This window comes from Canis lupus, chromosome 36 (genome assembly GCF_048164855.1).
Source record: "Canis lupus baileyi chromosome 36, mCanLup2.hap1, whole genome shotgun sequence".
Classification (NCBI taxonomy): domain Eukaryota; kingdom Metazoa; phylum Chordata; class Mammalia; order Carnivora; family Canidae; genus Canis; species Canis lupus.
The window spans coordinates 14,228,890-14,240,951 of NC_132873.1; the positions used below are offsets into that span (position 1 = coordinate 14,228,890).

The window sequence follows — 12,062 nt, forward strand, 5'->3', positions numbered from 1 at the left end:
ATTGCCTCATATTAGAACTCTTAATTGTACTACATGCAACATCAGACCATGAACAAGTCGTTCTGTATTTCTTTTTTTAGAATCTATTTCCTGTATATAGGAAAGCCCAGACTACTGAAAGAGATCAGAACAAAGTTATTTTAAGACAGCATCTCTAAGACTATGAGCTCAATTCTATTTTTAAAATAAGGGTTTTGGGATCCCTGGGTGGCGCAGCGGTTTGGCGCCTGCCTTTGGCCCAGGGCACGGTCCTGGAGACTCGGGATCGAGTCCCACGTCGGGCTCCCGGTGCATGGAGCCTGCTTCTCCCTCTGCCTGTGTCTCTGCCTCTCTCTCTCTGTGTCTATCATGAATAAATAAATAAAATCTTTAAAAAAAAAAAAATAAAATAAAATAAAATAAAATAAAATAAGGGTTTTTTTTCCTTTAGGGCAGCTTGGGTGGCTCAGCAGTTTAGTGCCTGCCTTCGGCCCAGGGCGTGATCCTGGAGTCCTGGGATCGAGTCCAGGGCTCCCTGCATGGAGCCTTCTTCTCCCTCTGCCTGTGTCTCTGTCTCTCTCTCTCTCTGTGTCTCTCATGAATAAATAAATAAAATCTTTTAAAAAATTAAAAAATAAACTTGAAAAAAAAGATTTTTTTCCTTTAGAAGTAACCAAAAAAATCACTTTTCCTTAATTTTCCCTGTTTATAAAATTAATACTGGATCATCAGAAAAAATTAAGAAAGTACAGAAAAGCATAAAGAAGAGGTATTAGCCACTATTCTACCACAAATTTATTTTATTCTCATCTTTTTTATGCTTCAAAAGTCAATGGCTAAAACAATAAACAATATATCTTATGAATCTTTGGATTGGCTAGGTGATTCTGCTGATCTGGGCCAGGCTCAGCTAATACTGGCTCAGCTCACTCACAGACCTCTACCCTTCACTGTTCACTGGTACAGTATCACTGCCACTTCATTCTTTTGGATAAACAAGTCACAAAATCTAGCCCAGAATCAGAACCAGCAGGGAATACAAAGTTACAGGACAAAAGCCAAAGCCACAGAAAGGACATAATTTATACCATCAAGACATATAATCTATTATACTTAATTTCCAGATACAGTGCATCAGTGATCTAATTAACTGAATTATTAAGTGATTGTATTTACTAAATAACACCAGGACATTTCAGAGCTGAATCAAATACCCTGGAATTTTATATTGGAACAAGTCTTTGAATCTACAATAAAGAAACTAAATATCATGAGCTTTTAAAGAACACACTTCAAATAAATAAATAAATAAATAAATAAATAAATAAATAAATAAATCACACTTCTAGTTTTGCAAGTGGGCTTTTTACTTTTTGAACAGCATAAGCCATGACAGCTACTATGAACCATACATCAAATGCACTCGAGTCATGTGATTTTTTTTTGAAGTTTCCATTCCAGAATGTTCTTGCAGAAAGAGCCCAAGACTTTTAATTGTCTAACATGATGACTGATTAGGCATAAAGCTTAAGTACAGAATTGAGGTAGTAAACATCATTATATAAATTGGTCACCTATTTCGGTTCATTCAGAGATTACATAAGCCAAAACAAGTTAATATTTAATGGACTGTAAAATTTTACTTGTCTGTAATGTGATATGAATCAGTAATGAAAGAAAATGGTGAAAACACTTACATACTGTGATTTGTCCACAGAAGGCATTTCTATGGAATTTTGCAGGTCCTCCTGCATCAACAGAGACTGTAGCTCCTTTACTCCTATGTGAGCATGGACCACTTTGTCCTTGACAAAGATGCTTGCAGCTCTCAGCATGAAAGACACAAATAAGTGCATGTGGATATAGTTCCTAGTGCAATGCAATCGTCTATGGGGAGAAAACATTTAATATTTAGATTTGAATGAAATTTGAAAGGGGGAAAGAAAATAGATTAATGAGTCCTTACACCTCCAAAAAAGAAGAAAATCTAGTAAACCTGAACAAAGACAGAAACCCATTACTATCTATTTCCAATAGAAACAGCTGGGATCAAAAACTAAAATATTCTGAGAATAATTTCAAACTTATCTTCATCTACTACCATGTTTATCCCAATTTTGCAGAGTGAACTATTATACTATAGCATTATATGAAACTGTGTATTAAAGTAATAAATGAATAATGGAGAACCACATTTTGTAAAGGGATAAATATTGTTAAAAGTGGAGCTTTCACATTTTCAGCACATTCTCTATCAGAAAAAGTAAAATATTTTGATAGCATTATACAGCTTTATGTCCTAGTAATGTTAAAGAGTAAACAAGCTGACTTTAATATAAAAAGTTTGGTTTATAAAAGAATATTAGACACAAGTCATAAACACACTTAGGAGTAGACCCAGTACTACTAATTTCAGTACAAAAAGCTAATTCCAAAAGAAACCTTTTCTTAAAAAAAGAAAGAAAGAAAGAAAGAAAGAAAGAAAGAAAGAAAGAAAGAAAGAAAGAAAGAAACCTTTTCTTAAGTTTGGTGGGAAAAACAATAAGAAAAGGTTATATAATCTGGCCCCCCTCTACCATCGCTTGACCATGAGAAAGTACAACTTTCCTGTACAATGCTCATACTAATACTACTTCTCTTCCAGAAAGGACAAACTCTACAACTGTAAGGGAGTAAGAAAAATTTTAATCCAATAATATATTTTTATATCTCATAATATAGGAGAGCTAGGCCAAATGAGAATGAGCTAAATTTAGACATTTTGGCATTGTTATTTTGTTAGTATGTTAGGGACATGTATGCATGTCTGTTGTGCCCAGATAGTCCTCCTCATTGATTGATTTCTTTTAGGGAATGTCTTCACAGATGAGCAGAATTTGACCACATAGGTTATCAGGTATTGGTGGAAATTTCTGACTGTGAATAGTGCCATCACAGTATATAAATAGGTACTGATTTTTAGAAGACTCAACACTATTTACTATCAAAAAAAAAAAGTATTTTGTTTTGTGAAAAAAAAAAAGAGATCTGAAATTTGTATAATATTCTGCTATGTAGCATAGTAATTATATAAAAAGTATTCTATAGAAAGAACTTTTAAATAGAGTAATAAATTTCTATGTGAATTGAAGAATTACTACTTAATGATTTATATCCTCCTGAAATTTTATGTAGCCTTTTTTTGGTAAATATTCATCTATTATTCTGAAGAACCAGAGCAACACTTGGTATAATGGAATGAACTCTGGATAGGAGTTGGAAGATGAAGATTCTGTTTCCAGCCAGACCACCTATGACCTTGTGATCCTGGACACTGAAATTCAGTTTCTTGGTCTGTAAAATGGGATAATACTGCCAAGCTAGTTTTACAGGGCTGTTTTGGGGAACTCCTCCATAAGTCCACAAATCTGATTGTGTTCCCATTCTCAAGAACTTCATTAGCTCCCTATTCTCTACCCTTACAGGACAAAATTCAAAGCCTTTGACAAGGGCCTGCAAAAGCCAGGGCCACAGAATCTAGTTTCTTCTTGGCCATTGCTCTGTGGCCACTCCACCCTTTGCATCAAATAGTGCATTACATGGGACTCTTCTATGTTCCCAGAGTCCTTCCTGCCTCTGAGTTTTGCACATTCTGTTCCTATCATCTGGAATATACTGAATTCCCTCTCATCATTGCAGTATCAGTTCACATGTTAGTGTTCTGGGAAGTTTCTCTCATCTAGTTGGTTTTAGCCTAGCTCTTTGGTGTTCCCAAAACCCTTTATAAAAACTATATTATGGTATTAACAATATTTTATTTGATAATCATTTAATGAGTCAGTCTCTCATATATACTGCTTTTCTAATATGTAACATATCTTAACTTGTCCTCTCCATCAATACTAAAAAGAGGCTATCATATGGTACAGAAAAATGCTTGTTGTGTAGATGGACTAGTGAATAAAACAAAAGTTTTAGGAAGATAAACTATATCACCATAATATGAGTAATTGTTTTAGAAGAAGTAGTTGGAATATTAAACTAATTTACTTATCAATTCAACAAGTATTTATTAAGCACCATTACATATCAATTATATTACAGCTACTAAAAATGCTATAATGAGAAAAAAATACATACATACATACATACTCTCATACTCTCATGTGGCTGTACATTCTAGAGGGAGAGATGAAAAATAAAAAGAAGGAGCACCTGGGTGGCTCAGTCTGATAAGCATCTGCCTTCGGCTCAGGCCATGATCCCAGGGTCCTGGGATGGAGCCCTGTGCTGGGCTCCCTGCTCAGCAGGAAGTCTGCTTCTCCCTCTCCCTATACCCCACACTCATGCTCTCTTTCACTCACTCTCTATCATAAATAAACAAATAAATAAATAAATAAATAAATAAATAAATAAATAAATGTAAAACATCAGATAGTGCATTAGACAGTGATAAATCAAAAGAGACAACAAACCATGAAACAAGTATAAGAAATTTCAGGGAAGAGAGGATGATAAGATATTAAGAAACAAAATATAAAACATTTTGTTTTTTAAATATGTCATCTACCCTTATTCCTTTTCCTACACATAATTTAGCACTGAATTCTTAAAACTTTATTGTCTTAATTAATATACCTCAATACCTTCCATTTCTATCCAATCCTCAAAGCCACTGCCCTTGACCAGGCCACCATCTTCTTGTCCCGAATTACTATAATAGCCTCTTACAAAGGGATTTCCTATCATGTTTCCCACCACTCCACCTTACAAGTGACCTTTCATGTCACTCCTCTGCTTAAAATCCTTCAATGGCTGTTCATCACTCTCAGGGTAGAGTTCAAATTTCTTCATATAACCTACAGGTCTCAAAACCCTCTCAACCCTGCTCACTTTTCCAGTCTCACTGCCCAACACTTAACTTGCACCAAAATTCTGAATTCTCAAATATTCCATGCCTTTCTTTTTTTTTTTTTTTTTTTTTTTTTTTTTTTTATTCCATGCCTTTCTTGAGCTAAACTTGGGTTTGGAATTCTGTCTCCCAGTATTCTCTTTTGGTTAAATCTTTTTTATACTCATGTATCTTTTGAGATTTGGCTTCATTTGAGAGGTCTCCCCACATCTCCTTACTCTGCCTTCCCAACTACCATATACCACCTGACTCGTAGCACTTCTCACACTAGACGCTAATCATTTTCTCAGCTATTTGTATCACAAGCATCATGAGTACACACTTCCCATATTTGTTGTACACTGTTTTATCTACATATTGGTGCTCAAAATTTTGTACTGATTTAGATTAAGTTGAATTGAATGGACAAAAATTTCAGTGAATAAAAAATAAACCATAACAGAAGCATAACAGAATATGACTTCTTTCCATATAATAATTTGGGAGCTTATTTATTCATGATTTAAAATGGATTTCTGTCCAATTACACCAAAATCATTTGGGAAAAAATGAAGTCTTTGTATCATGAATGAAAATTTTTGTAACTCATTCTGCTCTAAATCTGTATCACTTTGCAAACAAATACACTACAGTGCAGATCTATGTGTTTAATTTAGGTTTTATACTGCTTTAATGTTTTTAAAGATTTTTTGGTTTTAAAACAACAACAAAAAAAACAAAAACCCTGAATTTCCTCATGAAAAATAAATTTTCAATGCCAAATAATATTATAGCACTAGGCTGAATTCAAAAACTTGTGCTGGGAAAAGTATTTGGGCCAGAAATTGTGACAACTCTGTCTTCTATGCGTAGGACACAGAATCTGTCCCTTCATAGAGAAAGAGGCTGGGAATCACTCACCTGAAGTAACCAATGATGATAATAGCCACAGCCAAGGAACCGAAAGAGACAGAATATCCAATTGTGTACATGACATAGAGGCGTTCAAAGAATTCTTGCTGAAAGCGAAGAGATTTAATTAGAAAAATAGCTTTTAACAAGTACATGTCAATAAACTAACAAATCACACTCCTGTTTAGAGACAGGCAGTGTATTATCACATTTATATAATGTGGGTTATTCATCTGGCCTTTCTTTTATTTCCTAAATTCAAGTCAGAGTTAAAGATGTAATAATAATATTTGGAATTTCTTGCTCAAGTGAGGCCAAATTAAATGTTGCAATATTTCCTTCATGAATTTTTGCACTGTCGTTTTGACTAACTGGAATTGTATACCAGACGTGATATTTGAAGTAAACAAAACACATTTTGCAGGGCTGTTTTAAGAGGAAACTGGTAAAAACAATGTCATTTTTGGAATACTATTTCTCATTTTCCTTAAGCTTTTTTTGTTGAGCTGCAATTTACATGAAATAAAATGTACAGATCTTAAATGAGCAGTTTGATGAGTTTTGACAAGCCAGGTTTGCTGTGCACCTTGCCAGTCAAAAACCCACCCACCACTCGCTCCCAGGTAACTACCAATCCCATTTCGGTCATCACAAATTGGCATTATCTGTTCATGTACTTTGTGTACTTTTTAACTGTTCTTAGACTTCTTAGAATTAGATAGTATATACTTAGGATATACATTTTTGGCAACATACTACTTTTGATATTCACCAATATTGTTGCATGAATCAACAGTCCATTCCTTTGTAATTTAAAAAAAATTATAAAGTTACAAGAACTTGTAAAGATAGTCAAAAAGGTCCATGTATCCTTCACCCAGTATTCTTTAATGGTTACATCTTAACATAATTATATTAAAATATCAAAGGCAAAAAAAATATCAAAGGCAGAAATCTGACATGGTGCAATTTGTGTGTTTATAGTTCAGTTCTGTGTCATTTTATCACATATGTACATTTTTGCGACCAATACTGCAATCAACATAACCATTCTACCCCGTCCAAGATCTGCCTTGCGTTGTCCTTTAAAGTCACCCATATTCTCCTCTTCCCTGGCATCCCCGACACCTATGACCACTAATCTGTTTTCTATCTCTGTAATTTTGTCGTTTCATAAATGTTATAGAAATGGAATCATACAGTATGTGGCCTTTTGAGATTGGCTTTTTTCACTCACAATAATGACCTCAAGATCCATGGAAGCTGTTGTATATATCAAGCTTGTTCTTTTTTATGGCTAAATACCATTGCATGGTATGTATGCAACCTACGAATATCAGTATCTGTGAAATGTTTCAAACTTTGTAGACAGCATACATTTGGGTCTTGCTCTTTAATGGATTCTTTCAATCTGTTAATTGGCATAATTAGACCATTTTTTAAATACAATATTGATATGTTAAGGCAAAGCCCATCATTTTATTTTTTTATTTTCTGTTGTTCTATTTTTCACTTCTCTGTTTTATTTTTCCTGCCACCCTGTGGTTTACTTGAACATTTTGCAGAATTCCATTTTGATGTCCCTTTTTGTATACTGCTTTTGGTGGTCATTCTATGTATTAATGTGGAGCCTTTGATTACTGAATACTTACCTTTCTTCTTTTTTCATTAAGCGTATAATAAGCTATAAATCCCCTTTTAAACTCTGCTTTTCCTGTTTTCCCCAATTTTTTATATATCCAGCTTTCATAATTACTCAAACTTTTGCCATGGGTCACATATTTTCCAACTATTTGTGAATTGTCCACATATTCCATTTGAATTGATTTCCAGTTAATTCTTTTGTGGTCAGAAAATACACTCTATATGATTTTAATCTTGAGAATTATTGACATTTGTTTATAGTCTAGTATATGTTAAATCTTGAAGAACTTTTAGTCTGTAACCTAAAAGAATGTGAACTTTGTAGTGTTTGGTGATTGTATAAATGTCATTTTCATCAAATTGTATGAAAGAAATCCTATGAAAGTTTTTGTCTAATTGTTTTACCAATTACTGAGAGAATGGTACTTTTATAAACTCCAACTTGGTGGGATTTGATCATGTCTCCCTTTTGCCTTGACAATTTTTGCTTTATGCAATATGAAGCTCCTAAATGCATGGATATTTATTATCACTATTTCCTCCTGGTAAATAGATTCTTTCATCATTCTGATATGTCCTTCCACCTTAGTAGTACTCTGTCTTAAAATCTAGTTAGCCACATCAACTTTCTTAGGCTTAGGCTATGCACTGCATATGACTTATTCACCCTTTTAATTTCAACAGATCTATTATCTCTACATTTATCTATATCTTTACATTTAGAGTACATTTCTTGCAAATGGTATATAATTAAGTCATACATTTATTACCCATTCTGCCTTTCAAGTGGCTGTTTAGTTCATTTACAATGAACATAATCATTGCTATGGTTGGGCTTAAATATAACACATTAATATTCACATTCTATATGTCTATCTTTTCTTTGTTCCTCTGTACCTGCTTTCTTATCTTTTATTTGAGGAGGGGAGGGCCAATCAAATATTTCTTAATATTTCATTTGTGGGTTTTTTTTTTTTTAGCAATTATGCATCCTGAACTTATCAGAGCCTCCACTTAAATAATATCGAACTATTTCACAAAAAGTTTCTCATAAAAAGTTTACAACCATATATTCAAATTCACTTTCCAGACTTTGTCCCTTTTAGATTTTGTCTACATAATTTATAAACCCTAATAAGAGTCTATTATGTTTGCTTTAAGCAGTCAATAGACTTTTTTAAAGATTTTTTTATTTATTTGAGAGAGAAAGAGCACAGAGGGAGAAGCAGACTTCCTGCTGAGCAGAGAGCCCAGTGCAGGACTTGATCCCAGGACCCCAGGAACATGACCTGAGCTGAAGGCAGACATTTAACCGACTGAGCCACCCTGGCACCCCAGTCAATAGACTTAAATGAATTATAGCTAAAGATATAAAGATAGATATAAATATAACAACTAATAAGAAAAAGAATATAGTTTCATTTATTATTTTAGTCTGTCATTTTTATCCGTATATACCGTTCTGGTCCTCCTCATTCCTTCCTACCAATCTATGTTCCTAGCTGATATATTTCTCTTTGACGTGGAGAACTCTCTTGAGCATTTCCTATACTGAAGGTATGATGAAGATGAATTCTCTTATATATTTTCTGTCTGAAGAGTATCTTTATTTTACCATTATCTTAATGCGTATTATCACTTTAAGATGTCACCCTATTGTATTTCAGCCTCCATTGTTTCCTGCCTAAAAGACAGGTATCCTTTTTATTGCTGTTCCCTGCATATTAATGTGCCATTTTCTCTGTCCGCTTTTAAGATTTTCTTTTACTGTATTTACAGCAGTTTAACTATGATGTACCTAAGTATGATTTTCTTTTCATTTATCTTGCGTAGGGTTTGCTAAGTTTTTGGAATGTGTGCGTTGACTGATTTCATCCATTTAAAAAATTCTTGGCCATTGTCTCCTCAAATATTTATTTTGTCCCATTCTCTCTCTTTACCTCTACTTTCACCTATGTTAGACAATTAAATGTTTGTCTCACAAGTCTCAGATGCTTCTGTTATTTTATTTTTTCTCCTAATGCTTCAGTTGGAAAATTTCTATCAACCTCTCTTTAAGTGCATCGATCTTTTTTATCATGCTGTATCTAGTATGCTGTTGAGCATATCAAATGAATGCTTCATTTTTGAATTGAATATTTCCACTTTAGAATTTCTATATTGCTATTTTTTGAGGTTTTTATTTCTTTGATTTTCCCACCTGTTTTACATGCCTTTTTCACTAAATAATATAACATATTTATAATAGTTATTATTAAATACTCTTTTAAATACTCGTCTGCAAATTCCAACATCTGGATCATCTGTTTTTTTCCTGCTCTCACTTTTACTCTAGATTTTGGGTCTCTGCCTCATAATTTGGTATCACATTCCAGGACCTGTTTGTTAGTGAAATAATAGTAGAGACTAAAGTGTATGATGTCAACTGCCTGAAAAGTGCAAGCCTCTTCCTCCATCAGGTAAGGAGGCTGGATTACTCTGTTGTTAAACTAAGTTGAGCTTTGTTGTAGTTTTATGTTTTTTTGTGACCCTTTTATCCTGGTTTTAGGTTTTGAGAGCAGAATCTGGACTCATACAGCTGACCTCGAGATCTTAGCACTAGCAGCCCCTACTGGCCATTATGTGAATTTTAGTCCCCTTGACATTTTTGAACCACAGAACTTTTGCTATATGAATCATCCATCAGTTTTTTGAGATGTTAAGGATTTTACTTCGCTCTGCCGCCCTCCCTTGGCATGCAGGCTGTGCAAGCAAGCACCATGTACCTTAAAGCATGTCTCTTAACAGCTATGTTCTGTTCCATGCCTTTGGCTAAGTGCTGCCTTTCACTCAGAGAGTGTTTTGCACCTCTCGGGGAAATTGTCTTAGCTACCCCCCCCCCCGTGCTGCCCCCAGACCAAATTTGACAACAGGGCCTCCACACACTCAGTGAAGGCTCCATGGGAAAAAAAAAACTGGCTAATGGGTGATAGCACACTGAATGGGGCTCACTTCTTGGGATTCTAAGCCCTTATGCCAGCCCTCGTCTGTTAAAAGTTGGTTTGAGGGGCGCAGTTGGCTTAGCAGCTGACTCGTGGTTTCAGCTGACATCAGGATCTCAGGGTCCTGAGACCTGGCCCTGCATCTAGCCCCAAGTCTGATGCCCCAAATGGCTTGTGACGCAGTGCAAGGTCTGCTTCAGGATTCTCTCTCTCTCCCACTGCCTCTCCCCCAGCTTGCTTGTGCATGCGTACACTTGCTCTCTCTCTCTCTCTCTCTCTCTCTCTCTCTAAAGCAAATAAATAAACAGTTGATTTAAAAGCTTGGCTCTTTTCTTGCAATCACCTTCTATGGCCTGGTTGTTCCTCTTCTGCTACAAACCCAGGGATAAATATCAGTCATGGCTCACTTCTCTTATAGGAAGGGTTTGCCCACTTCTAGAATGAGGATCATTAGGCTTGCTTGGCATCCTCAGCTCACTGATGAGTTATTACAAATAACTGATTTTATGTCTTAATCTACTCCTACTGTGACAACTTCCTGCATCCTAACTGAAAGCAAAAGATTTTGCCTCTTGTTCCTTTTTTAAAAATGTTTACTACGTATTATTATCAGTTAATAAAATACTAAAACTTTTTGTAGAAAATATTTGGGGGCACCTGGGTGGTTCAGTCAGTTAAGCCACTGACTCTTGGTCTCTCTCAACTCAGGTCTTGATCTCAGGGTCATGAGTTCAAGCCCCTTATTGGGCTCCATGCAGGGCATAGAGCCTACTTTTAAAAAAAGAAAAGAAAGAACAAAAGAAAGAACAAAAGAAAAGAAAAGAAAGGAAAAGAGAAAATATTTAGATAATATGTGAAATACAAAAGCAGGGGTGAGGGGGAACTTCTGAATTCCTACCAAAAAGAAACACTATATTTCATGTATGTCTTTTTATTCTATCTCTATGCAGCATTTTCTAGTGTTTTGAGCATTTACATTCCCAATTTACATATAACTTTATTACCTGGGGGTTTTTCGGGTTAACTGCATAACAAAGGAATTTCCTAAGGCCATGAGCTCTTTACAAAAAAAAAATTATAGGAGTTTATTTAACTTTCTCAGGAAGGTTCTTCACTAGAAACTTAAATTCTTCAGTATATTGACTATAAATATTAATGGTTCAATGAACATTTTGTCCATTCAATTCCCACTTCAAATCCTTATACTTGAATCTTAGAAATAACATTATAAGATCAAAGGATATGACTGCTTTGAAGTTTTTGTAATACATTTCTAAATTGCTATCCAGAAGTTCGTTTAACCTTTAAACATGAGACGTATTATATGGTAATTTCTACAGTCTGCTACTGCTTTAAATATAATACTCTAATGAATTTAATAAACTTCTGGCCTATCAGAAGTGTTCCTTCCCATCATTTTCCTAAAAGTAACTGTCTTATCTTGTCAAACCAACAGTAAAGAAATTATTAAAGAAACAAAACAATAGATGTTTAAAAAACCTTAGTCTTATTTATCCCAGTAAAGATGTTTATTCTTAATGTGCACATTTCTGTTTTTTATTTCTTTTTCCTTATATAAAAATTCTCATTACAACCATTAATAATTAATATCTCATAAATAAGTAATATCACTTTGCCTTAGAGTATATCAAAATTTCAGGAGATATCCAGTTTTC

At 34.4% G+C, this 12,062-nt stretch overlaps 1 protein-coding gene across 3 annotated transcripts in view; it reads right to left on the reverse strand.

Annotated features, from left to right (window-relative positions):
* Positions 1-12,062, reverse strand: part of PTH2R (parathyroid hormone 2 receptor) — a 145,719-nt gene that overhangs the window by 100,329 nt on the left and 33,328 nt on the right. For all 3 annotated transcript variants that reach the window (XM_072812601.1, XM_072812600.1, XM_072812599.1), the window contains exons 5-6: positions 5,771-5,868; positions 1,677-1,866 (exon numbers count right to left, since the gene is read on the reverse strand). In XM_072812601.1, the coding sequence (XP_072668702.1) occupies positions 1,677-1,866; positions 5,771-5,868 (288 nt within the window). The remainder of the gene's footprint in view (positions 1-1,676; positions 1,867-5,770; positions 5,869-12,062) is intronic.